The 27,751-nt window shown below is 42.0% G+C and overlaps 3 protein-coding genes across 13 annotated transcripts in view; 2 read left to right on the forward strand and 1 right to left on the reverse strand.

Moving 5' to 3' along the window:
• LOC146363381 (microtubule-actin cross-linking factor 1-like) overlaps positions 1-2,545 on the forward strand; it is a 117,204-nt gene extending 114,659 nt beyond the window's left edge. For all 9 annotated transcript variants that reach the window (XM_084919776.1, XM_084919772.1, XM_084919778.1 and 6 more), the window contains one exon: positions 313-2,545. In XM_084919776.1, the coding sequence (XP_084775902.1) occupies positions 313-560 (248 nt within the window). In that variant the 3' untranslated portion in view covers positions 561-2,545. The remainder of the gene's footprint in view (positions 1-312) is intronic.
• A 1,657-nt stretch (positions 2,546-4,202) lies between these two features.
• bmp8a (bone morphogenetic protein 8a) lies at positions 4,203-23,497 on the forward strand. Of its 3 annotated transcripts, XM_084919252.1 has the most exons (9): positions 4,203-5,043; positions 7,195-7,197; positions 7,546-7,970; positions 16,325-16,517; positions 17,545-17,693; positions 18,167-18,346; positions 18,467-18,543; positions 18,722-18,832; positions 20,660-23,497. In XM_084919252.1, the coding sequence occupies exons 1-9, from the start codon at positions 4,985-4,987 to the stop codon at positions 20,807-20,809; spliced, it is 1,347 nt and encodes a 448-aa protein (XP_084775378.1). In that variant the 5' UTR covers positions 4,203-4,984; the 3' UTR covers positions 20,810-23,497. The 3 variants fall into 3 exon arrangements, with proteins under 3 accessions (XP_084775378.1, XP_084775376.1, XP_084775377.1); XM_084919250.1 differs by having other exon boundaries at positions 4,205-4,402; positions 5,797-7,970; XM_084919251.1 differs by lacking the exon at positions 4,203-5,043 and having other exon boundaries at positions 5,786-7,970.
• LOC146363384 (zinc finger protein 706) lies at positions 22,691-27,185 on the reverse strand. Its single transcript, XM_084919253.1, has 4 exons — positions 27,086-27,185; positions 25,401-25,551; positions 24,013-24,141; positions 22,691-23,687 (listed from the first exon to the last, which is right to left on the reverse strand). Exons 2-3 carry the CDS (start codon positions 25,533-25,535, stop codon positions 24,046-24,048), a joined length of 231 nt encoding a protein of 76 aa, XP_084775379.1. The 5' UTR covers positions 25,536-25,551; positions 27,086-27,185; the 3' UTR covers positions 22,691-23,687; positions 24,013-24,045.
• Between the last annotated feature and the right edge of the window lie 566 nt (positions 27,186-27,751).

Below are 27,751 nucleotides of genomic sequence, written 5' to 3' on the forward strand. Positions count from 1 at the left end.
AAACCAGGCTAGCTACTGTTAGCCAACAGTCTGCAGCAGTCTGCCCTTTCGTACAAATATGGGTACTCTGACCCCACAAAAAGCCAAGATGATGACAGCTGAGGTTGAAGCTCAAAGAAGATTCACAAACCACTGGGTGACATCAAAGAGGCTGCGTCTATCTTGTATATGCAGTCTGTGGTCTCGGCCAACCCACAGACATGGCACAGTGCTGCAAACTAAATGTGAATCTGCACAAATGCATGCTCTGCTTTTGTCAGCACATTTTTACTGTCTTTTTTTTTCTCTTGCTTCCCTCTTTTCTCCTGTTAGATCCCAAGCGAGGGGGGTCCACAGCCAGCGGCCCCACCAGCCGAGCTGGCAGCCGAGCCGGCAGCAGGGCCAGCAGTCGCCGTGGCAGCGACGCCTCAGACGCATCAGAGCTCCAGGATGCTCGGTCCGTCTGCTCCGACACTTCAGATACCCCGCGACGACCAGGCGGTGGGGCCAAACCCTCCAAGATCCCCACCATCTCCAAGAAGACCCCCAGCCCAAAAACCCCGGGATCTGCGAAGAAATAAACCCACCCACCCACAGAGAAACTGGAGGAACTCGCAGTGGGTGGGCCACTATTATCTGCCATTTTGGGTGTACCAGCGTCACTCTGAGCATCCATCCATAGGGCTTGTCTAGAATGTGTGCACTATGACTGATACTTTCCAGGAGAAAGAAGGAGGTGGATGAGCTGAGTGAATCTCCGACTCGTTCTTTCCCCAGCCGACTGAAAACCTGCACAAGAGGAGAAGATTCTGGTCTGGCGGTCTCAGGCCAGAGTCTGTGGGGTGAAAAAAAAAGACTGTTCCCCTTTAAGAAGCGACCCCAGTTTGCCTTCCAGTCTCCTGCTTCGTCTTTCAGAAGTTCCCCACCAGCGAGGAACCAAACACAGACCGACCCGATGTGATGCTGCCTTACTTTGTGTTACAAACTCCTGTCCCGATCAGACACACAAACACACATTTTAACACAGAGCCGGTGCAGGGAGTGGGACACGCCGCCACCGCCGCCGCCACAGCTACAAAAACAAAAAAAGCTCAAGTGGCATTCAGGAAAAAAAAAAAAAAAAAAAGAAGGAATTTGTGGGTTATTATTTTGGCTTGTGGGCCAGATGCCTCAGCGATGAGTTAAAAAAGAAAATATGCAACGACTGCCATGTCGCTTCCCCTGCGTTGGTTGGCGAGAAAAAGAGTCACCTCAGCAGATCTACGGAGGCGGGAAACGCTGTCTGGCTCCCACAGCGGCCAACCTCAGACTCGGAGGATCGGCGGTGGCGCTGCTGCAGCTGAGGGCAAACTCTCACACACTCAAACGCCGCAGAGCCGACTCCTCCCGACCGCTGGAACGTTAAGACGGGCCTCGCGGGTGTGCGTCTCGGCGGTTTTGTCACATGTCTGCGTTACAATCCGACACACACAGAAATAAGAAATCACAAACTGGCAATAGAGAGGACTATTTTTATGGCGACACACTCAACTAACAGCACATTACTGACAATACACGACATGCGTAACCTGACGTAAACGAGCGCGTTCGCAGAGTCCGACAACCAGCATGCACTAATTGTCTCTTCCTCTGCAACCCAGCAGCACATACGCGCACTCTCAAACTCAAAAGGTGTGTGTGCGCATGTGTGTGTGTCGCGTGTGTCTTTCTTATAGGAAAGAATAAAGGTCAATGACTTGAGTCACTGTATGCAAACGTTTAATTTGCGAATGTCTTTTTGTTTTTTTTCTTCTCGTTGTTTTCTGGTTAATTTATAATCCAGTTTTGTTTTCTAGCTTGAGAGAAAGATCTATTTATTTTTCACGTCATATCACCGTTGGCAGAGAGTGATTTAGTATTATGGTGAAAGTTTTTTTTTCTCTTTTCTTTTTTTGTACCGAGAAGATGCCCACTCCGCTGTTTCGACGTGATCTGTGTGTAACGTGTGTTTCTACTCTGTTGTAACATGACATCATTCACTAGGTCGCTGATTCTAGTGGCAGCCTTTTTGTTACATTTTCTTTAAAGCTAATGACTACAGTTTTCCTGACCACGACCAAAGGGGGTTGCCCTTCATGTGTAGAGAGAACTACAAATATGAATGACAGGGGACCTGGGCTGAGCGGACCAATGAGAGCGGGCGTCCTCCCTCGTGTCCCTCCCCAGCGTCTCTTCTTCTAGGCTTTTTTTTTTTCTTTCCAAATGCTCCGTCTTTGGCGGGGCTCAAGTTTGTCTCTGTGTTATCTCGGTGTAAGAGATGAAGTTTATGAAAACTAATGAATTTACAATAAGGAAGAAGAAGACATCCTAAGGTGATTTTTATTTATTTATTGTCTCTCTGAGGGGGGAGGGATCGGGAGACGAGTCCACCACCTTTTGATGCTGTGCTACTCTGTGTGATAAGAACATGGAGGGAGGGGAGGGGTGTTACTACGAGTCACTTGTGTAAAATTAAAACAACAAAAAAAAACTAAAATTATAAACAATTTTGTTCTGTTTTTGTATTAAAATTATGCTTGCAGTAAAACCTCTTGTCTTTTGCGTCTGTGTATGTAAGAGCAGCCGAGTTTGATGTGTGAATGTGAGCCGAAGCACCCACAACTTATTAGTTATTATTAATATAAGCAAGAGTTCACCGGTCCCAACAACTCCAACCGGAACTGAAGCCCTGATTATTTTATGCACCAGGTCAGGGGCATCAAACATGTGGCTCATGTGCATCAGCAGATGACTTTGCTGTAAATTTCAGACTTTGCAATCATAAATCATAGAAAATTCTCAGTGCTCTTCTGTTCTGTGTGTTCTAATGCATGAACTACACAAAACCCCTTTAAAGGGGTTTCCTGATCTCTACGAGGTATTTAAATCTGATCCAAAGTCCTAGAAGCAACACTAATATGTGTGTGTTCACTTATTTAAAGCATTAAACATCTAAAGTAACTTTAATTTTAATGATCATCCGTACATAAAGGTTTCACGTTTATGATCACTGGACAAACCTGATTTAAAAACTGCCCCGAAATAAGGTTTTAGTTGGAGGTTATTCTGCTAGCACCAAATCTGCCCCACTGCACAATTCTCCCATAGATTTCAGACTGGGATGTTTGAGTGCCAGGACTCTCTCACAGCTCTGGTCATAAAGAAATAAGAGCCATGCTGTTGTTAAGGGCAAGAGTACTCTGATCATTTGATCTGTAAACAGGCAGTTTATTAAATCTGGTCTCAAAATACCTCTTTACACTACAACAGGGGTCTTAAACTTGTGGCCCAGGGGCCACTTGCGGCCCACGTCACCCCTACTTGCGGCCCTTATATTGACCTGAAGAAATGTAATGCAATTTGGCCCCAGAAGTAACTTTTTTTTGTCAGGGAGGATTTGTGTGTTGTTGAGTGCAATGTTAAAATAAAGTCTTTAAAAGTAAAAAATGATTTAATATGAAGGCAACATGAGCAGAGAGCACAAACATGTTGAGGGATTGTTAGTTCAGTGAGAGAGTCCAAAACTAACGTGTACACTTATGTCTGCATTTTTATTTTGTTAAATACAAACAAATTTATAGCAGAAGTGCTGCCACGTGTCTGGCCACAAAGAGTAGCCATTGGTTTATTTAGTAGTTCAATGAAAAGCTTCAGTTAAGAGTGAGAGGGAAAAAATGTGTTCACGTTTGCAGTTTTGTCTTGTTACACAATATTTTAAAAATTAACAAAACAAAACACTAGATTTTTGGAAATATTTGTGGGAGTTTTCTTGTTTGTTTGCGGTCTTTTTGTACTGCATGAACAATGAGGTGACCGTGCCAGCAGTGGCTCACAGCTCATTGAAGTTCGAGACCCCTGCACTGCAAGAATGGAAGCCGTGTGGCTTTTATGCATGGCTTTAACTAGCCCTGCCCACCTAAATTCAAACTCACAAAGACCAGAGAGTCAGATACTCCTGCACTGAATGATTGAACATTTAAAAAAAACAAAAAACTAAATGCACTTGATAAATGGATAATATTTCTTCATTTACATGATATTAAAAATGAAAGTCTGCTGATTTTGTGAGATGGGTAGCATCACTTGGTCAGTTAGGGGTATTTTTGTGAGTACATTGACTTTTTTCAGGTCTTAAAGTGATGTTTCCAGCTTGTTTTCCTTGTTTTTTGTTATCATTAGTTTTTATTTAAGGATTTCTAGTCTAATTAATGGAAAATGCCTTTATGTCTCCCCTTTCTCTGGTTTGCATGTGCGTGCCCACACTCACTCACTCACTCATGCAGACAGCGGCCCACAGACACCGGACATTTTTAGGTAATTACGCTGTTACAGATAAGGGCACGCCCGACTGGATCGTCTCTTCTGTACACGATGAGTCGCTAACCCCAGGGGAGGAGGTGGTGGAGTAAGTAATCTCAATAATCTGAGCTCCCTCCTCTCGGTCCTGATGTGTTTCTTGTCGTGTTCGAGCTCTCCAGTTTGTGTCGGTGTGAGACGGCGATGGAGGATTTGAAAATAACTCCGTCCTGTTTATTTGGTGGTTCCACCGGAGATGATGAGGTCTGAGTCCACCCTCTGCAGCTGTGTGTACACTCACACTCGCACTCCTCTCATTTTCTGTCCACTCTCAATCCATCTACACCCGTCCTGCCTGCAGTCCATCTGTCATCCCAGACTGCTCCCTCTGATGACAGTCCTCGCTCTGTTCCACCACTTCTGTCTCGCAGGAATGTCATTTTTCATTTATGCTGGGTTTGTATGGTTTTGAGGGCACTCTGGCACTTATTTTTTTTCCTCTCTCTCCTCTTTAACTCCCTGTTTGTTCTTTCACCTCCGCCTCTTCATCTCCTCTCACTCCTCTCCCCCTCCCCTTTATCTCTCCAGACGAGGCTTCCATAAAGTTGCAGATGTGAAGAGCAAAAGAAAACAAAATGGGGCAGAGCGTTAATTCCTGGCATTTGGGACTCGCCCTTTCGGCCAGGACAGAATGAACCGTGGTCACTTTGGTTTGGTCAGTGTTATTCATGCCTTTCAAAGTGACCGCAAGTACCAGGCCGCTTTGAAGCAAAGAGTACACAAACACGAGCTGGCACAGGCCTGAGCCTCACTACTATATTTGAGTCACTTCTTCCCTCCAAGTCTTTTTGGTTTAGAGTCGCACACATGCACACAGTGTGTTTGCATTAGGCCTGCAGGCTCTGTGAACTAATGAATAGCTTAACGGGAAACCTGCAGCTTCAGAAAAAAGCAGACTTATGTTAGACGTTAATTCTGAGCCAAGATAACACAGCGATGTTGTGGAGATTTTAGAGCTTTGAAACTGGCAACAGAGGAAAAGAAACATTCATCCAACTCACAGAAGTGAACTGAACGGATTCAAGTTTAAATAAAATGCAGTGGAAACGGAGGGTATAACAGCAAGGTTTGCCTGTAAACGTGGATTATAGGTTCATACATCTATATTTGCTGAGATCTTTTTAGAGTTCACCCTTCATGCTTTCCAGATAAACCAAGTAAACCTTTCAGAGGCTTAATCTTTTTAATTTGTGACGATGTCTCAACTTGAAGCCTTTGTGAGACACTGCCCACCCGCCATCATGAGACTTGCTAAGATCAGGTGGGTCTAGATGTGAGTGGCGGCTGAATCGTCCAGAAAATGATCTCAAGACAGTATGGCGGGTGTCTGATAGTTGGTGTTGTCAACCACCACCTCCCGTCGCTCACTCTGTCAAACTATCTGCCTTCTTGGTCCAAACTGTGAAGATTAGCATCCTCTAACGAGTGTCCTTTCTCCTTTAGGTGCTAGGTTGGCCTTGGGTCATGTGATCCTTAATGACTCACAAGATTACAGGGTGGGCCAACAACTCTCAGGACCACCTCCCACGCCCTTATGATTCTCCATCAGGTTGTAAATCTCTTGGACTAGAGGTGAGACGTCTTCATGAACCACAAAGTTGTCCAGCTGCCGTCATTTTAACCATTTAAGACAACCATGGCCTGGATGACTGAGAAGCTTTGATTTTATACAGTTTTTAGTTTGAGTTTGTAGAGCCAGCCTCACCTGGCCATGAGAGGAAATGCGGTTTTTGGCACTTTCATTTACAGTCATTATTCGTCCGTTGTTTTTGTTGAAAAAGAGCCAAAAAAAAAAAAACAGAATCCATCAACGAAAACTAAAATAGGGTATCATTTTATTCGCAGGTGTATTTAAAGTTAACTTGTTGCTAACTTCTAAAAAGGTTTATTTTTTAAATGTTGCCTTTTTGTCTTGATATTATTATTTTACGACCTTTCCATCAGTTTGGCGTCTCTGTGCAGGGTTACACGTGTAAAGAAATGCTTCTCCCTGACTTGCTGACTTCTGACTCACCGAGCGAACAGAGATGTTTTAGCATTAAACAAGGCAGCTGGCAGCCAGACACTTAAAGCGGAGTAGCAATGAAAGGAAGCAGTCATAAGAGGATGAAAAGATAGATGGGTGGTGGTAAGGAGGAGAGAGATGAGGTCTCCCAAAGAGACCACTGGGAGGGGAGGTTGATGAGATGTAAGCAGGACAAGAGAGAAGTTTTAGGACTTGAAAGAGGAGGAGAGGCAGAGGCTGGGTGGGAAACTCCCTTCTGGTCTTGAACAACTGTTCAGGCTTCAAACACTCAGAGCGCTGCACAACTCACGCTGAGCGAAGGACTGCAGGAGAAACCTCTCACCCCTCTCAAGGATTTACAGTCAGGAAACAATTTTTATAAAGTGGATTAGGAGAGACATCTGGCACCCCAGAGACGTGTGGGAGGCGAGCGGCCTTGAATGAATGAATAAGTGCTCACGGAAGACTGGATAAAAGTTTCCAGAAGTTATTTTTCGTCAGCAGATGGTCCTCGTGAGGTATCCCGGGTTAATCTTTGGCTCACTGCAGGTGCGAGCTTCATTTCCTTGTGCGGTGGAGAAAAAGTCGGAGCTAACCTGATGATACGGCTCTCCGGTTTCACTCCAATTTCTGCAGCACCTGCTCATCACTGAAATTGCTTTCCATCCTGCAAGTTTACAACTTCAAAGCCTCGAGCAATCTTCCATAGGGGCATTGTTTGTCTATATCCAAAACACATCTGAAAAGCTTGTAATTATGCTCTCACTCTCATTATCTCTGCTTCTCCTGCTCCACGGCTGAGAGGTGAGGGAGAAGTGGATGAGAGGAGATTAGAGAAGGTAGAAGAGGGAGGCAGGGAGAGATAAACAGGCAGTTTAAGGCTGTAAACACATCCTGTCCAGAGGCAGCTGTTTTCTAAACACATCGGGCATAAATCAAGGTTGTATTTGTCTGTGGTGACTCTGAAGCAGTCGGGGCACAAACAGGAGCGAGCAGAAGACACTCTGTGGTGGTCAGGCTGGTCACACTGGTGGAGGTGAGAGAGGACGCGAGGAGGGAAGTGGATTATTTGTGCGGGGAAACTTTGAGAAGAATCGGGGGCAGATTACAGTCATGGCCTCGGCCGTCACTTACAGCCTCTCCTGCCTTTTCGCCAAGATGACACGGACGCACACGGGGAGCGCCAGATCCACGTCCGCCATCCACCCCTGGACCCTGCTCCTCCTTTCCCTGCTGCTCCTGCTCTCCCTCTCGCTGTGGAGCCAGCAGGCCGAGGCCGTGGTCCCCTCCAGCTTCCGGAAGCTTAGTGGACGAGAGAAGAAGGAGATGCAGAAGGAGATCCTGACCATCCTGGGTCTCCCGGGGAGACCCAGACCCCACCCTCCGCTGCGACCCCCGTCCTCTGCGCCGCTCTTCATGCTGGACCTGTACCACGCCATGTCGGTTGATGAGGATGAAGGCAATGAGATTATTGCAAGTACACCTTTCAAGGGGTCATCTAAAGGGGCACCTCAGGTCAACCGCGGGGCCCTGCCGACCCTCAGCACGCACACACCGCCGCTGGGGACGGTAGTCAGTGAGGCTGACACGGTGATGAGCTTCGTCAACCTGGGTGAGTCATAAAACTGTTAAAGGTACTTGTTTTCCTAAAACTAAGGCAATCAACACAATGACTTTATGTCCAAAACATCAGCGACTGGGTGAAGAGTTACCAGGTGTAGCTAAACTAGAGCCATGCTTTTCTTTTGTGTAATACCAATTTGTACCACAAGATGGTGCAGTGAATCAGAGTCACCTGTAAGTCAATGAGAAGATGCACAATGGCGGCCTGGTGTGATGTAAAACCTGAGGAAAAATTGTGTAAAATGCTGCCCCCTGGTGGTAAAAATTTTAGTTAAATTCTGCAGCGAGTACTTACAAAATGTACCTTTAATCGTTGGAATATAGGACCGTAGCTGATATATAAAATATGCACCTAACGTCCAGGTCTGGAAGTGTCTTTGACTGGCATTCTTTCATACGCCCAGCAGGGGGCGACTCCTCTGCTTACTGTAGAAGTCTATAGATAAACAGCCCTACTTTTCACCTGATTTCTGACTTCAAGAAACATTTTCCTGATGATTTAATGTTCTCAGTTTCTAATTTGAAGTCCTACTTAATACAACGCGATGTTCACTTTGTAAATTATGGTCCTCATTAGAATCAAAAAGGCCAGTAGAACTGGCTTTATGAAATGGTCAGGTAAATGTTTGTGAAAGCAAGACTTCCGAGACATTTAAAACCAGGAAATGTCATTCTCAGCAGGTACTGATGTTTCTTGACCCCGGTGAAAGCCACGAGTGTTTCTGGAGCTTCAGCCTCTTTAGATATTTACAGGAAAAATTTATCTGATAGATGTGCCAGAGTTTTCTGAAGTTGTCTTTCTGTTTTGTTTGTCTTCATATTTCTCCCATGTCAAAGAAACAAAGAAATTTCAAGAAAAATAACTGAATCATTTTAAAGTCTTCATCGCAGTAACTGTGATCGAATTGCCAACAAAACCAATGGCAGTGTTTTGCTGATATGTAGGTGCATCTCTAGGTTTTAGTTTCGTTTTATTATAGCCATTAAACAAACAAGATCTAAAGTGTTAATTGGTAATAATTAGGGTCACAGTTGGTGTCAAGTAGATTTTATTACCTTGAAATTGAACCAGCCCAGATGTTTTCCCCTCCAGTTTTCATTCTCTAACATCTGTAGGTAAAGCTGTGGCATCGGTCTTCTCATCTGGCATCACTAAACGGTATAAGCATTCCCTAAAGCTTTGGACTGCTCCTTATAGCTTAAAGAGAGGAACGCTGTTTATCATCAGGTTTGAATGACAGGACAGTTTTTGCCTTTTTGTGGTTTGGCTACAAAACACAAACTCAGAGGAATGAAATTACACAGTGTGTGAGCTTGATGACACTGACAGTGCCATAATTTTTAGTCTCATGTAGTTTCCTCTAACTCTCCCCCCGGCAGAGCGGATTAAACCTGCTGTCAGTACAACAGATTTTTATTGGTAGGTTTACATTTCAGTTCATGGTTCCTAAAATCCACCAGCCTCAGTCCACTGCTGCTCCTGTGATATTAGATGAAGGACTTTGATGTTTAAAGTAAGAGGTGAAAATCTGTCCAAATCAGGGGCATCAAACTAATTTTACCTCCCAGGGCACAAATAGCCCAATTTAACATTAAGTAGGGTGAAAAAACTAAACCTGGTGCATGCAATGTGTTTGGTAATTTAAACACACACAAACTATGCAGGTGAAACGTTTGGCATTGATGATGTGAAGGAATGGTCACAAACTTCAGCTGCTCTTCTGTCTGCTGATCATCTTTGGGCTTCAGCAGGAACTCATTCATAGATCCTCACATCTCTGTTTCAGCTCGTGTCTTAGCAGATTTGTGTGGACTTTTGTAAACTGCAGACAATCAAAATTTAGGGATTGTCTCAACATGTGGTCCAGACCACCGAAACACCGTAATAACCTAAAACATCCCTGTTTCCCTTTCTTTTGGTGTAAAGAAATACATCCTGAACCATCTGTTCAGAATGAAACAGCCTGAAATGTCTGTTTCTCCACAGTCAGTCGAAATCACACAGAAACATTATTATCGAAGTCAAACACCTCACCACAGTTCCTTTGCAGATCTGTCACCTATAAAGGCCTGCCATACTTTGAGTATTTATCTGTAAGACGGCTGTGACATGACAGAAACGGACTATGAGCCACTAAGAAGTATATTTTAAGTAAACCTCTCTTCATATAAAACTTTTCAACCACCCAGTGGGCTGAATTAAACCCTTTATTGACTGCTTCTTATCCACACTCTGCAGCAGATCCACGTATTTAACGTCCTTTGTTTAGATCATTTTACTCAGCTTTCATTAATAATGGATTAACTGGACATAATCTTCAATACATTCAAACAGGAAGTTAGTAATTATCATTAAAAATATAGTGTTAACTGTAGTTGCATATGAAATTAAGTTTAGTAGTTATTTTTAGTTTAGTTCAGACATTTTTCTGGGTTGAGCCTTAATTCAGTTCAATTCAGTTTTATTTATACAGCACCAAATCACAACAACAGTCACCTCAAGGCGCTGTATATTGTAAGGTAGACCCTACAATAATACATACAGAGAGAAACCCAACAATCATATGAGCCCCTATGAGCAGCACTTTGGCGACAGTAGGAAGAAAAAACTCCTTTTTAACAGGAAGAAACTTGGGGTGACAGAAGGAAGACAGGATAAAAGACATGCTGTGGAAGAGAGCATGTCTTAAACCTGCATTTTTTTTCCTAATGGACAGCAGGGGGCGACTCCCCTTGTTGCTGAAGACTGGGTTGTAAAACAACCGTGCTTCTGGCTTTATTTATGACCCCAGTAAACACTTTCCTGATACGTTTATAGTCAAGATCATTAAATTAAAGTCTCATCTAATATTACATGATGTCAATTTGGTAAATTATGTCCCCGTTACAATAAAAAAGGTCAATAAAGCAGGTTTGTCTCGCAGCTGTTTACAGTGTGATTGAAAAGTCACTGCACTCAGATGTACCTCTCTCTCATGATGTCGTTTTTAAAAACAGAGATGCTCACACTGATTATGCCCATCTTTTAATTATGGTGAGAAATGTTGGTTAGCATGAACTCGATGGAGGTCAATTAATAGGGGACAAAAACAGAGCATCACCAAGAAAGTGTTCATGTAAACTACATGAGTTCATGTAGTTCATGTAGTTTACCATCACCAACAAAGGTTCTAAGCAACTATATTATTTAAGAAGCAAGCAAACAAAAACATTTTTATAGATTTTATGAGGAATAAATGATACTATGTGGTTAAAAAAATACTAATACAGTTTGGTTAAATGTTCCAACACTACCAGCATGAGGAAGATTGTGAAGACTGTTTATATTGTACTATATGTTAACTGACATGGCCCTGACAGTGACCACCCAGCATGTACACACTAAACTGACCCTAAACATGTTTAAACAGTTCAGAGAAAGGAAAGTGAAGCTGAACAGAAATGAAAAACTGATTTGGAATTTTCAGTGTTTTCTAACATTTTGCAGCCCAAACAAAAAACTAATCCATTAAGAAAATTCATAACATTTAATACCGAAAAAAATATACTGCTGAAAGTTGCCTCTTGGCCTCTGTGTGGATGTTTATGCGTCCACCAACACGACAGTGCAGCCCTGCCGATGCCTATCTGTCCGAGCCTGAACATTAAACATCCTCTTCCCGATGGTTTCCTTCCTCCTGCTCGATGGTGATCTGCACCCAGTTCACCGTGGGAAACGTCACCCCCTCTCTGCTCGGGGTCTCTAATGAACTGCTTCAAATGAGAGGTTTGCTTTTTCAGAAACAAAACATAAATCTGCTCTGCTACGGAAAAGAAAAAGCACCCTGAAATTTATCAGTCGGCGCTGCAGAAGCATAGCGTGTCATCTCCCAAAGCGGCACGATTTCGTAAACAGAGGTGACTCATATCTTTAATAATCACCTACAGCTCAGGACAGAGTTTCCTTTGGAGAAAACCTTTAAAACTTCACTGAACTTACTTAAAAGGGCGGCTAAAACACATCAGGCGAACAGAGAACATTTGAGATATCGTGCAGGAAATAAAGACCTCAGGCTGAGTGTGTGAACTTTCACACAACAAAAAGACGAAGCATCCAACCACACACCAAATATATTTAGCAGCTCCTCGAATAACTAATCGAATCAGTGCGTGTGGTTCGTGTAAGCTGAATGAAACAGGCAAGCGTGTGTGTGTCTGTGCATATGTAATAGGAAGACACAGCTGGTTAGAATTAAAGGCCCACTGACACACAAAAAAAGCCAACGGTCTGAATTGAGATGAAAATACTGCTGTGGAGGGAGCGACACTAAAAATACCAGGCAGGGCTGCAATTAGTGGTGTGTGTGCGGAGCAGCTGCTGCGGTTCAGAGCACTAAGTGTCTCTAATTACTGCTGCAGTGTGTGTGTGTGTGTGTGTGTGTGCTGATATGCGCACACCCAACCCATGAGGGGTGTCCTCTGCTGAGTATCTCTATTTAACATGCTCTGTGTGTGTGTGTGTGTGTGTGTGTGTGTGTGTGTGTGTAGACCAAACCCCAGTGACGAGGACTTTTATGTCCATGAAGGGTTCTACAAGGACGGACACGCACACACACTCGCTGTGCTGATGTATGAGGGCGTGTGTTCACTTGCTCACCTCTGCGTTTGCAGATTCAGGCCTCAGTTGCATTTTCCACCTCGTGTCATGTTTCGGGTTTCCTCCTGTGAGTCACGATCAAACCCTGAAGGACTTTTCATGCTCGCATGTTCTCAGCAGCTCCTGATGTGCCCTTCAGCAAAGCACCTCAGCTGAACCCTCAAGTCACCAAGTGTGGTCATTTATAGCTACCATTATAGTTTATACAGTAAATCTCGTAATGGCTCCGTTTGTGTTTGTAAAGCCAAACAGTCAAATGTTACCAGTAGGTCTTCTGATCAGGGTTTACTGTCCATCCCCAAATCTAAACTAAAAGTGAGTCCTTGCAATTTAATCTGTGAGTTTTAAAAACAGCTTAAAGCTTTTTAAACTGGCATTTTCCCCCAATATATGTAAAAATGTAATTTATTGGAATCTGATCAAATGAATTGTACTTGATTGGTAAATTTTCAGTTTATACAAGTTTGAAGAAATAAACCTTTCATTTTATATATCAGTTGCATTTTACTCAGTCATTGCTTTGTGATTATTGATCATTTTATGAGTGAAGTAAACTGATAAATTCATGGTAAGAGACATTTTTATGATTAAAAAATATCACAAAAATCATAACAACAGTCATAAATGTTGGCACTAGGCGAATTGAGCATGAATCCCGGGAACATGTACTTGAATAAATACTTTGATTTTGTGCTGAGAAAGTGCAGAACAGGTGTGCATGTGAGGACTTGCATAAAGAAATAAAGCTAATGCATTTCATAGAGAAAAACTGCTATGCTTTAACCCTTTAAGACCTACCATAGAACCAAGTCCACCAGAGCTTATATTATATTTTTACATGCTGTAGTGCCATTTTTGGGAGCATTTCAAGTTGATATACATCAATACAACCATTATAGCCCAAATTTTAATAATATGTATGCATTAAGTGCATAGTAATTACATAAATTGCAAAAAAGTGCACTAAACTACCAAAAAAACTGAAAATCGTTTTTGTTTTTTTAACATATATTTCTAGTTAGAGAAATTTAAGAGGCTTATCCCTCAAAACTGTAAATACAAAAAAGTTGCACAAAATAGTTTCCCACCACAGGAAATTTATTTTGAGTGTCTTCATAGTTTTAGTTTTGAAATACACCAATTTTTATATACTGCAGGAAAAATGAAAATAAATATTATGATGCAAATTTGCAAAAAAAAACAGCATATGCATCAAAATAAACTATTTCCAGCAGTGCAATATGAGTCCTAAGCATCCCAGAAACGACACAGAAAGTCATAAAGTCAAACATAACTTTTAAAAACACCAGTATAGACTCATAAGGACCTGATGGTAAAAAACTACATTTCCGAAAAATTATGTCACTTCCTGTTTCGGGCAGGTCATGGCGGACATGCGATAGTTCGTGCTGATGGACTAGGAAGTGTTACAAACAGCTGATCGGATCGGCAAAGCGTGTTTCTGGAATATTGTGTTTTTGTTGCTGCAAGTGCTTTTTATGCAGTTTTTGCAAAGCTATATGTGGAAGGAAACTGACCTAGGACAAGCTGATGGCATAAGATGTAAGTACAACTCCTTGGGTTTTATATGCAAAAAAAATTATTGCGCTAGCTTATGTGGTTGCAGTGCTACCGGGATTTAAAGGACTTCACACGGCATCGTATCAAGCGAACCAAAGCAACCAGATAAAAACTGTAAGTTCAGATATTCCTGGTTTGTAGCTGTTAAACTCGTTGATCGCCGTCAGCTGCATAAATAACATAAATAACAATAACATAAATAATCTAATTTCAGAGCAACGCTGTGCTGGAAAGCCCAGGATCATGGCACAATCACTGTTGCAGATCGAATGAATATTAAAAAGCCAAAACAATACAAACAAAATAAAACAAAAAATAAAGTAAATAAAAGTCATGTCAGGGAAGATGGAGGGAGAAGTTTAACTTTCAGGGGGAGGAAAAGCTCTTAAAGGGTGTGTTTCCGAGCAAAGTTTTAACAAGTATTTATTCGACCTGACTGGTTCTAGACATCCAGTTAACTCAGATCACTCTCAGGATGGCTGCAGATTCTCGGGGCCTGTTTCTAGAAAGACTTTGTCCAATTAAAGAACTCAACAAAGGCCTTTAACTTAGTTTTTGATCGAGTATCTAACATACACCAGACCGAGTTTTAATTACTGTCCTAGCTCACAAACGAAAGTGCTCAAAAGATATGACCTCAGATTAATGTTGAGGCTGACCGGTGTTTACTGTATTCAAACTACAGTAAACAACATTTTCTTGTAATTATTTGTCTTTTTTCTGTATTTTCCAGTATTTATATGATTTTGAAGCGTTTGTTCTTCGCTAGAAGAATAAATGACAGAACCGAACAGCTTATTTATTTAATACTATGAAGCTTTAACAGGAAAAAATAGTTGAAACCTTTAAGAAGAATTTGTTTACGACGTGCAGCCTGTAGTGCAGGCCACAAAACGTGGGAGCAGTCACCTGATTTGTAATTGTCCCTGGATGACCCTCCTTTATCACGGAATCACCATTGGCAACTGAGCCGATGAGTCATCGGGTCATCGGCTCAGTTGCCAATGGTGATTCCGTGATAAAGGATGAGTCATCGGGTCACAGCGAGACGGAGCTGCAGGCAGCGCTGTCGCCCCCTGGTGGGCAATAAAAGAATGCAATTTTAAAACTGCGACCTTTGCTTCACTTCTTCAGAACAAAAACACGTCGGTCTTTTATACATTTGGGCGAAATGTTTGCTTGAGTTCTGCTTCTTGGGTGCAGTTAGTTGGTATGATTTTTTTCTGTGAAGGATATAATAGTTATTTGTTTTATTTTTTTTTGCACTTTACAGTAGTTTAAATTGTCTTTTATATTGAGCAGCTACAGCAGTAAATTATCATTAATAAAAATAATGAGGAATAAATTGTAATGATCACCTTTCTGTCTGATCTTTTACTTGTGTTACAAAGATGTGAATAGTTCTTTCATCACTGTTTCCCTCTGTCCTTTTCTCTGACTCATTTCCTGATGAGCTCACTGCTGCTCCTCTTCTTCACTTTTGTTGCTCCTTTATTCTCCACAGTTACACACATTTTCTCCTCTTTCATCTGCTGTTAACTAAAACTCCTCAGACAAACCGTTCAGATCTGGTTGGATGAAACCGTTTTTCCCCAGTTCTTTGCACAACAGGAACAGTTTGTAATCTGATGCTGGTACCAGATGTTGGCACCAGCGAGTGGTGTTGGTCAACAAACCTTCACCTAGTAGCTTTTTTTGCCCTTGTTTCAGTTCCTTCTACTTTATGCATCATGGAAAGTTGATTTACTTCTTAGTTTATCATGCAACGATAAACATACGTTTAAGGCTTGATTAATGTTTTTTAGGGTGGTTTTTTTTTTTTTGTTTATCACATTATTTAGTTTATTCTTTTTTTCTTTGATTGTTTGCTTTATTCTGGTGTTCTGCAAGAAACTGCCCTCATTTACAGACTTGTATGAATGTGCAGGACCAGCATGCACTGACCAGGAATGATGCTTGAGCATCTGTGCTACCATCTTCCAGAATGTATGCTTGAAATACTTCAGCATTACTGTCAAATCATCTAAATGTTTACAATCTAACTCTATTTAAAGTTCTTGATCAAATCTGTTCCTTCTGAAAAGCCATGCTGATGAATCTCCCCTATTCTTTCTTTCCGTGTGCAGTGGAGCAGGAGCGTGACCTCCTGCAGCCTCGTCCCTACTGGAAGGAGTTTCGTTTTGACCTCACCCCTCTCCCCAAGGGTGAGACGGTGACTGCGGCAGAGTTTCGTATCTATAAGACGCTGACGGTGGGTCAGAGGGCAAACCGAACGCTGCACATCTCCGTCTACGAGATCAAACGAGAGAATAGACAGAGGTTTCCTCTCACTTTTATGTCTTTCTTCCTTTACGGTAGTTCTCCTTCTCAGTCTTGGTCTCAGTTACTTGATTTTAGTCCCACACGGCCAGCTTTAGGCCTTCTGACGCTTTAGCCTGTCTTTAGCGTCTTTATGTTGTTTTAAATTTATGGGTATAAGCCTATAAACACATCCCCCTCTGCCTCAGCCCTACTTTGTTTTAACACTAACTGGTTCAAACACAAAGCTAGACCGATAAACATGAACTGATATACCTTAAATGAAATCAGCAGGTCAAATCAGATCAAAGCAACACTGAAAATACAGATTCAAAGATCGCGAGCCTGGCTGCAGTCTGTGAAAATAAGACCATCTGAAGTCTTGTTTATAACAGCCGTAAAGGACGTCATCTGTCAAACTGATAAATACAGCCTGACTCGAGTGTTTACGATTGTCTAGACTGATAAAGTTTACTTGCGTGTGCTGGAGAAAAACACCAGAGCTGGAAGAAGCATTCAGATCCTAACCTCACAGCTGCCCATTCAGTTCAGTTTGATTTTATTTCTATAGCACTATGTCACAACGACAGTGGCCTTGAGGTGCTTTATAGTGGAAGATAAACTAGCTGGAAGAAACCTCTGGAAGAACCAGGCTCAGGGTGGAGCATCTGCTGCGACAAGCTGGAGGGCGAGGCCAAAGAGGAGAGAAAGAAGGAGCCTCAGTCACCCGATCACACAAACACATACAAGCACTTTTTTCTATGCCTAAGTGCTTTGTATCCAAAGCACAGAGCTACTAGGGGGCAGCCAGGGATTGAACCACCAACCTTCCAATAAGTAAACGACCTGCTCTGCATGTGAGATGTAGATGTTTACATAAAGTGTAAAACAACTAAAAGACCTTTGACCATATAGTTAATTTTGGTGTATAAACTTTATAAAAATGCTGACTTCATTGTGAGAATTTCATCAAATGCTCAATCGAAATAAGTGAAACCACCAAGCTGTTCTTCTAAATTCTAAATTTCTATACGTCCTCTTCCTGCAGAGAGCCAGAGCTGGTGCTGCTGGACATGCAGTCGGTACCTGCAGGACAGGAGGGCTGGCTGGCTTTTGACGTCACCTCAGCCTCCAACCACTGGCTTGTCCACCCCCGCAGCAACATGGGCATACGTCTCTACGTAGAGACAGAAGAAGGTGGGTGCGCCTCTGGGCCCAACACCGATGCTCATTTCTATCAGTGCCATTAGATCCATTATATCGCCGGTTGTAACCTCCAACTATCTCCTGCTTTCCTGCCCTGTGGTTTTAATCAGTGGAAAATACTTAAACAGGTCATGTTATTTTCATTTCCAGCTCTATATCTTCACCCTTGGACTCATCGAGTGTAGCTTTGCATGAGTCAGTTCAAAATAATCCTTATTTATATTATACTGGGCTTGGTGAGTAGGGAGTATTTTGACCATATCAGAATTTTTATGTATATTTTCCAACTCCAAGCTGTAAAAACCTAAACGCTTATTGGACTTAAGCAGATCAGGTGATGTGTATTTATGTAATGAGGGAGGGTGTGGCCTCAGGAGGTCAACACCCTGTATCAAGGTCTCCATAATTATTAGCCAGCTTCTTTACCTTTATATATTTTATATAACGTGACACTTTTCTTTCAGACCGCTCCTTGGCTGGAGGGTGGATTGGGTTGGTGGGTCGGAGGGGCCCTCGCTCCAAGCAGCCTTTCATGGTCACCTTCTTCAGGGAGAACCAGGTCCCGTGTCGGCCGCCGCGAGCCGTTAAACCTCATCCCCGCAGAAAGAAACCCAAATACGACCTCCCAGTCCCCAACTTCAAAGGTCAGGCTCCAGCCACTCACACTCTGGGATTACAGGCCTTACTGATGACCGTGTTAAAACCTTTAACTCGTTGTTTTATCATGCAAATAATTTTCACCTTTTTTTCTGTTGTTCCTTCAGAACGCAATTCTGAAAACAGAGGTCAGCCCTGTAAAAAGCACGAACTCTACGTCAGCTTCAGCGATCTGGGCTGGAAGGTCAGTCCTGTTACTCGTTATGTTAATCATCTTTTTACTAGTGACCTATAACAGTTAAATCATCTTTGATATAACGTCTTATGTGTCGCTCTCATACGTGACATTTCTTTATAGATTAGATAAAACTTGTAGCTTCTGGCTCCTGTATCATGAACTATAATTGTGTCTTTGTGCTCAGGACTGGGTTTTGGCTCCTACTGGATACTCGGCGTACTACTGTGATGGAGAGTGCTTTTATCCTCTGGGCGCCTGCATGAACGCCACCAACCACGCCCTCATCCAGCAAGTGGTCAGTACACACGAGTCAATCACATCCTGACCTCAGTCATGTCAGAATAAAGATACAGATAAAATAAACACCATGAAGGTTGTTACCTTTCCCTGTGGGCCCCTCGTGTAGTAATTTCAGTCAATTTGTTGCTCCTGTTGGCTTGATGTGTGTCATGGTGATGTGTGTACGCACTACTCGACCAACAAAAACAACATTGTGCATTTTTAACACGTTTCCAAAAAATGAGGTCAGCTGACCACCTGAGTATAATGAGCAACCATGTTTATTCCATCAGTGGATTTTTGCTTCCCTGACGGACTCATTGAGGAACATTTCAAACACATACTGGCCATCACAGAGCCAGATCTTAACCCCACTGAGGCGATCGATGGTTCAGTCCCAGCTCCTGCATCCGAATGTGCCACTGGGTAAACTCCTGAACACTACTGAGTACCGCTGATGCATCCATCTGGGTTTGCACAGGTGTGGATTTGTGAACTTGTGGCCTCTACTTTTGTGCCTATGATATATTATCATTGCGCATCATCTCTCCGCAAACAGCCTCTGCAGTCTCTTACTGCATTCACTGCATTCTTTCAGAGCTGAACTACTTTTTCAAGTCATTCTTTTTTATGTGGGATTTCACGGATCTGAAGTGTTTTTATTTTAATAAACATTGCAGAAACTTTACAGAAACATCTGCACTTGTAGCCGATGGTTTGTGAATTTACACACTGTAATAAATGTGGTGAAGGAGGCATGTGGCTGTTTTTCTTTAGTTGTGGGTAATTGTTGCGCTGCAGGAAAGAAAATCCTAATCACAAATGTTCTGGTCATTAATTACATCCAAATTGTTTTTTATACGATCACTCAGTGTTTGGACAAATTTGGAGTGTATTAAATGGATCTTTTCAGTTAGGAGCATTTCCTTTTATTTTATTAATTTAACTGAAATAACAAAAGAAACAGGAACTGATTCAGTAAGAGGACCAGATGTTACAATCTCTGATAATTCATTGCTTCAAATGGAGAAAGTCTTGAGGGATGGCTACCCTGAAGAAAGGCAGCTCGGAAGCTTTGCCAGCGGGACACCTCATCAGTTGTGTCAACTTCACGCGGTCTTTCGGCCTTTTATCACAAATTATTCTACCATTTATTTCTTTTTACTTCCTTGGTTAGCTTTAGGGATTAGAAATCTGATCTAGAGTATAATATTTAAAGTATTAAGATTTTTAAGACACATCGTCAGTAGTGGACCTTGGATTCGTTGGGCGTTTTGGCCATTATCACTACACATCCTCATCCAAGGAAGACTGTCAGGGTTGATCAGGCTCCAGAGTGTCACTGGTTTATGTTAAATTGTTGTTTCTCTTCTACTTTCTTCTGTTTAGTTTTCTACAATTTATTTTGAAGTAAAAAAGAATTTGGACGTCTGTGGTGCCAAAGCAAATAGACGTGCTTTAACAACAAAGAAACAGCAGCACATCAATCATTTTATCATGATTTTGTTTTCATATCATGGATAAACTCATGAATCTGTTAACTGCACAGCCCTCAGTGTTCATGTATCATGTGTTACATGCTATACTTCATGTTCTGTTTTAATATTGAGTCTGTATCGCTGCCACACTGACCAGCTTCTCTTGCAGAACAGATCTGGGTCTCAGTTGGACATCGTGGTAAAATAAGTCCTTAAAACATGCCAACAGACTCGAACTCCTGTAAACACCTGATTACAACATACCTAAATATTGTAATAGACTTTATTTTTGTCCCTTCTCTGTTACATATCTAAAATATACTTTAGTATAACAGCATTAACTGTATTTCACTCTGCTCTGGCAGGTTCACATCCTGAAGCCTGACGAGGTCCCCAAAGCGTGCTGCGCCCCCACGAAGCTCAGCCCCATCTCCGTCCTGTTCTACGACGACAACAACAACGTCATCCTCAAAAAGCATCGCAACATGGTGGTCAAGACCTGCGGCTGTCTATGAGTGGCCGAGGCTCCGCTTAGAAGAAAATGTATAAAGGGTGATTTATTTTTCCAGACGCTGCAGAAACATGAACAGTTTGGATGATGAAGGACCAACAAATCTCATCCAGCAGGTCTGAATGGTCCCGTTTTTCAGTTAAAGTTCGCAGATTTCTCCTTTGTCAGTGTTTCAGCATTTTCCGAGACTCTTTGGCTTCACAAAAACGTTCTAAACGTGCTGAAAACAATCGATTCACGGCGCACGATTACATTGCAGAAATGGCATAAATGTACGCTCACATTGAACATCGTTTAGCTTCTTCAGGGAAGAGTTACGAGCAAATGTTTGGGCATTTCTCTTATTTTGATACATTTTCAAATTGAAAAAAGCTAATCTATCAGCATCAAACCACAGACTTTAGTTTACTACAGAAAGGTTTAAATTCTCATGAAGGCAGATGATTTTAGATGGTAGGAAATCCATCAGTGATGCCTGATTATTATTATTTTTTTGTTGTTAACTGACAGCACTACTGTTGTTATAAGAAAAATCTATATGAAGAGATTATTAAACTGTATTCAGTTAATATAAAATAAACAGTACATTTAATATCAGTTTGAGATTGAGGAATGTAAATAATCTAATTTTATTTTTGCAAGTTTTAAGCAAATCTTAGTTATTCCACTAAAGTGAAATGCAAACATGTAACCTGAGTCCAATCTGAAGCCAGCTGCTGTGAAACCAGAGTCTCAACAGGTGTGAAAGTAAACGTGATGATGGGCTTTTTACCAGTGTCTCTATCGTCCTGCCTAAAACCTGGAAATCAGCCTGACGCCTGATGCTGAAGGATGTCTCAAGTCCCTAAATGCATCTGGAGGACAGAAGAGACGAGCTTTCCACGGAGGAAGTGCCTTCACATTTATGTATAAGCAGTCCTGCACACAGCTGCATTATTCCACCCAGTGTGGAAACAGTAGGGTGTACTGGAGTATTTGCAGTAGCCACTCCCAAAGCCGAGAACACCAGTGCTCCAAACTTTGGGATCATAAATTATTTTATGGTGAAAATGTGAGGACCGGGTTCTAGACTGAACCCTGGTAACTCTGTGGAGGAACAGTGAGTGCTGCTTTTAGTGAAGCTAAATCACAACAGTGACTTACGTGAACATGTAGCTGGTCTGGAGCACGTTATGTTTGCTCTAAAATCAAATTGGAGCTCTGCGGTTTCTCCAATTCTTTAAGAATAACACAGATTTTATGCTGAAGGCATGTTTTATATAAGTAAACTGTTGAGCTGTATCTCACCAACAACCATGAGAATTTACCTGTATTTAGTTAATGCAAATGCTTAAATATATTAAGCTTAAAAAGCTGTTAAGTCTTGCTAGAATTACAGATAATAGTTCAACTTAAAAAAAAAAAAAGAGTCACACCTGTTATTGTCACCAGTGTCTCTCCGATCACATGACTGTCCAATTAACATTATTCAGACTAATAATTCAAACCAGAACATGTCTATTACCAGAACTCTTCTATTGTCTATAAATATCTGCATACTCATGTGCTAATATTAAGAATTAAATAGAATTGCATTTATTTCAGCAGGAGCAGACCAAGACTGCTCCACACCTTGCATTGAGTCCGTGGATCCAGATTAGTTGATATTTTCTAAATTGTCTTGAAATCATCACCTCTAAAACAAAATTTCATGCAAATCCATCCCAAACTTTTAACTTAACCTCTTTATATGTTAGCCTGAAGTAGTAAGTCTGAGTTAAAGACCGTTAATAGTCAGTCTGAGTAACGTTCAAGTCAGGCCAGCTCATACACACAAAAACTAACTGTATTGATTTAAAAACAAAAACGATTCTAATGCAGAATAAAAGGCATCTGAGCAGACTGATCACATTAAATACATTTTTCAATTTATTGAAAAGGGTAAAAAAAAAAAAAAAGTTACAGTGAAAACAAATTTTTTTGCTTGCTAGTGATTTAAAGAAGACCCAAAACGAAAATCCTTAACTCTTATCTTTTGCAGAACTAAATGATTTCTCTCTGTCCTTTGGGGCTACGTACAGCTTCTTCAAACTACAGCTGAAAGCATCACTGAGCACAGAGCTGCGTGTTTGGCTTACAGAACAACTCCTGCTTTAACTGAGGCGGGACAAAGATGGGGGGTGTTATTGCCAAGAAGGATGACACTGAGAAGTCCAAGTGGAAGAGATTTGAAAAAGAGTGCGTTATAGACTTGCTGTGTGGTTAACGTGAGGTACTGTTGTAAGGTGTTACCGAGTGTGGACACCTGTGGAGCAGCAGCAGCATAGAGGAGGCAAAGCTGTGGAGTCCGACCATACAGACAGGAAGTTAAAGGAAACGTTTAGTTGCCTTAAGGAGCCAATTTTGGGATTTTTTGGGGAGAGAAAGAAAAATCAGAGCTGAAGAGTTGACCCGACAGCAGAGCCACGTCCATGTGGGAGTGAAGTGAATGTGCCGTCGCCTCATTGGACGACACTGTTTCAATAGAACCGGCTGTCAGGTAGACACACATTCAGAAATTTTATTTTACATCCTATTGAAGCTTTTCCAGATCCCCGTCATTAGTCACAATTTTGATTCAGTGTAAGCAGACAGATAATCTTGCTGGTTCTGCTTCCCCCCCTCCCCAACCTGGAATAACAAGGTAGTTGTACACAATAAATATAAAATTGGGCTGCTGGTGTACGCCTGCCCCATCATTACTGTTTTCTCTTACACAAACATGTACGTACACAGCACATACACACATCCGCCCCGTCCCGCCTTCCCAACCCGATGTCCGTGAATTCTGAGAGGTCCCAGCGTTCGTCGCCAACGTCCTTCAGGTGCCGCGAGTCGATGTTTAATCCGTAGTCATTGTGTATCTGTAAGCAACAGTTTGTGGGGTCATGTTTACAGTTTAAACACAGTTTCCTCATGTTTGCTGTGTAGTTTCACTCCAATATTAATTTAAACAGAATCAAGAAAGTTCTCAATCTGCTTTCGGTTCCGACTGGAACTCACAGCCGGTCTCCAAAGCAGAAATGAGGACTACCGATGCCAGCTGCAATCCGAGGAGGACTTGTAGTGCATCCAACATCATACAACACAAATCTGACCAGTAAGCAACCTGGCAGAGCAAATTCTGGTCTAAATTTGAAACCTGGAGAGTGGAAACACTGTTTTTTAAACACCACAGGTACTACTCACCCAGATTCAGGTTCAGGTCCTGTCAGCAGTCCTTTATGCCTGAACATCCGCAAGCTCGGGAGGCATGGGGGACTTGGGATGTTTGCTCTCAAAGTGCTGCTTGAAGGTTTTGGGGTCGGGCATCTGTGTCTGAAAGGAGGAGGACAGTAAAAGCATGAGAAACAAAACACCAAAAAGGTCTCATTACAACCATTAACAGGGCTTCACTTCCCCTGGCACAGCAGGTTAAGTAAGGCAACAGCAGCCTTACTTAACCTAAGTATGTTAGCTTACTGTACTTGGATTCTGATCCAGGAAAATCTTTATCAGATAAACTATTTTCTTACATGTTTCAGACCACTTTGTGTTTGCTGACTGGGGGCAAAGCCCTTAAAGAATACTTAACCGAAAATGCACCAACTAGCACTGTGAGTTTAACAATGTTTGAAACTATCAGCTATCATCTGACTGAGCCTCTGGGGAAATTCAAAGTTTTGGGGTTTCCGGTGCTGATGGCAGAAAGATATTCAAGCCTGGTTTCCTGTCTTGTGTTTCAGTGTTTACAGTTCAAACTAGGATGCAGATTTTAAAAAGCTAAGCTGACAAATTTCTACAGTTAATTTCAGCCACTGTGTTTCTCTTGCTTTCCAACATAGACCATTTACCTGCAGGTAAAGCCTTCCCATGATTGGTTAACATTAGACAACAAACAGAAACCAAAAAGCTTCCAGTACAAAAAAAATCTTGTCTAAAATTCATGTAAAATCAATCCTGCTAACAGGTTATTCCACATTAACGTCTGAGACTGTCGCAGCTTGTAGCTACAACCTGAACGTGAGCCTAACAGTGGAAGATGTCAAATGACATCCTTTAAACAAACGGTGTAACATCTGGACTGATCCACCTGCTCTTTAATAATCCACATGTGCACATGAACCTGAAGAGGTAAGAAAGTTCAAACGTACCTAATCTGTGGCCATCAGCTGAATAATTACCAAAGTGGATGCAAACTACTTTCCACTTTCAATCACTTCAGACTCCGTAAGCAGAACGGCTACATTTTAAAAACCCAGCTAAATGACCTCTGACCTTTTCCATCTCTGGCCCTGGTTGCACTTAACCGAGATATTTATGTGACCATTACGATAAACTCCCTGCAATTAACTTGAACCTATGACAATTACTGAAATTAGTGCATACAGACAAACCTGTCTTACATCTCTACAGTGCTGGTGAGAATCACTGCTCTAAAGAGTTTCCCTCGTCTCTCACATGCACAAACCCAGCCACATGACGTATGCAGCTGCTGACTGGTTGTTTTAACATCTTAAAATATGAAGCATCAACATTTTAAAAACAAAGGTGAAAGGCTTCTGCAAGTTTCAGCAGAAGCTGTGGCTGTTTCTTACCCGGCAGACAGGGCAGGTGTGGACCAGAGCGGCCTTGGCTGCAGTCTTCTGGTCAGCGCCCTGAGATTTCTTCTTCTCTGCTGCCTTCTTGGCGTTCTTCTGCTGGGACTGAATCTTCTGCTGCCCACGAGCCATGGCCCTCAGCTTCAACCTGCAGGAACAACAGGCAACAAGTTATAACAGCACAAGAACCTACCTTATAGTCGTGCATTTCTTTTGCATTAAACTAAGTATCTTCAGGGATCTGATAACCACATGTTAAGAGTTTTTTTCTTCAGACAATAAAGGCTTAAAATCAAACTGATTTGGATTATTGGCACACTGAATTACTCTCTGGTGAAGGGAGCTTGACTGAAATGTTTGTGGCATAGCTGTAATACATTTGTAAAAATTTACTTTGTCAACTTTTTCATAAAGTTCTGTATAAGTGCCAGATTTTACCTTTCAGTATTAAACATTTGTATTATATGATTACGGACTTCTTTGTCAAAGTGATCCAGCAGCCACAATCTCTTCTTGAGCGGACCTTTATTATTGTGGGGTCACCACGGTGTGTTTGATCTAGCAGAGTCGGATGGTCTTCACGCCTTTGGAGCGGGAGTTGCACGTTTGATTCCCACCTAGGGCGTCTGTATCCAGTCCTAAGGCTAGACCCCCCCCCCCCCCCCCCCCCTATGCTCTCACAGCTAGAGATTGACAAGGTACAACACACGTGCTACGGCAAGGGAGAGATATCATCACCCCAAGTGCGATAGAAGAAGGATCACTGAATGCGAGTGGAACTGACCGAAGCTTGAAACCGGACTATGTGACCTCACGTACCCTCAGAAGATCAACTAGATGATGTGACTGCAGTACTACGGGGTCAGTAGTAAGAAGAGTTACTGATATAATCATCGAAAATGTAGGCAGGTTAGTCGTTTTAACATATTTATAAATACATTATATATCTACTAAAAATAATCTCTAAAGTGACTTGTTGTAGCAGTGTCTGGATGCGACTACAGATACAACGTTTCACGCATTTTAAACGATTTGGATTATACAGTGATTCCAAACGCATCAACACAGATTTTATGGTCCCGGGGACCAACAACCAAACTTGATTTACTTAACACTTCAAATATAACTGCCTGGGGGGCGTTACTAAGATGGCTGCCGAGTGGCGAGTTTAGCTTCTAGAAGGACTTTGATATCAATACAATTGGAAATCCGGACGGCGCCGACCAATAAATGATCTTAAGGGGAACAACACACATTAATCAAGCACCACTTATGACCCTGTGTATATTCTCATAAAAAAAGTAAAGGGGTCAAAATCATCACAACTTTCAGTCCTTTAAAGATCGTTAACAGCAGCTACCCTCGACGACCGAGGAGAAAGCCTCTAACAGGTTACTAATAACTAACCGATGCCACTGACTTTGTATTGTTTTCCTGCCAAAATGTTAAATAAACAGCTGAAAACCGTCATCACCGCCAGCGGGCCTCTCCTCAGCCGGGGCCGCCTTGCTAACCCTGTTAGCTGAGCTAGCTAGGGAAGCTGATATTACACGTGATCGCGAGTTACAGAGCTGTGCGGTGTTTTTATACTAAAGACGAAGCAGTGTTGAGTACAAATCCGGATTAAAAAACGCCAGAATAAATAACAGGTCCCTAACAGGGAGATTTTTCTGCGGTTTTACCTTCGAGATGCGGCTCTGCCTTCGCTCCTTTGTCGTTATCTCTTTTTTTAATGTGCTAAAGGAAGCTGCAGAGGCTTTTATCTAAGCTTTGAAATGCGACAACGAGACCAGCAGCGCCCCCTGCAGGACCGGGGCGGAGCTTCACGTTCATCCAGAGATAACTATCTAGCCCCGAACGAGTGACGTTGTGATACACCTGAGTTATTATAGTTGTGATTTTTTATTTCATTTTATGCTTGGTTTCAATCTGTAAAACAAAAGCCCACCTAATTAATGGAAGTCCTTTTCTCTTTCCTTAATGTCCTGCCTCCGATACAACTTACTCTAATTTTCACATAATTTCCTTAGGGATTATAAAGGAATTCTAATTTATAAGCCTTTGTTTTTCCTCCTCTCTCTTTGTTGTACATGGCGCCTCTCAGTACTCCTGTCAACTTTATTCATCTTCCTGACTATCCTACTTTTTCTTTGCTGTTTTCCTTTGAAAACTTTCCTGCACTTCCTCATTACATCACCAAGTCTCCTTATTTTCTTTCCTCTGTCCAGAGGATGTTTCAAACACCTCAGAGAGTGGTTTAAAAGAGTTCTCAACATTCTTCCTTCTTGTACTTCCACCATTTAATCCTTGACTCTGTCTTCAGACACTTCTTCTTTTGGATTTCTAAA

Source organism: Perissodus microlepis, chromosome 22 (assembly GCF_051167445.1).
Source record: "Perissodus microlepis isolate ML-2025 ecotype Zambia chromosome 22, ASM5116744v1, whole genome shotgun sequence".
Lineage (NCBI taxonomy): Eukaryota > Metazoa > Chordata > Actinopteri > Cichliformes > Cichlidae > Perissodus > Perissodus microlepis.

Coding starts and splice junctions, on each gene's coding strand:
- bmp8a (XM_084919250.1), top strand. CDS start 7,472: ATGGCCTCGGCCGTCACTTACAGCCTCTCCTGCCTTTTCGCCAAGATG. Junction 17,694..18,166: donor CTACGTAGAGACAGAAGAAG/GTGGGTGCGCCT, acceptor CTTTTCTTTCAG/ACCGCTCCTTGGCTGGAGGG. Junction 18,544..18,721: donor TCAGCGATCTGGGCTGGAAG/GTCAGTCCTGTT, acceptor CTTTGTGCTCAG/GACTGGGTTTTGGCTCCTAC.
- LOC146363384 (XM_084919253.1), bottom strand. CDS start 25,535: ATGGCTCGTGGGCAGCAGAAGATTCAGTCCCAGCAGAAGAACGCCAAG. Junction 24,142..25,400: donor ACACCTGCCCTGTCTGCCGG/GTAAGAAACAGC, acceptor TCCTCCTTTCAG/ACACAGATGCCCGACCCCAA.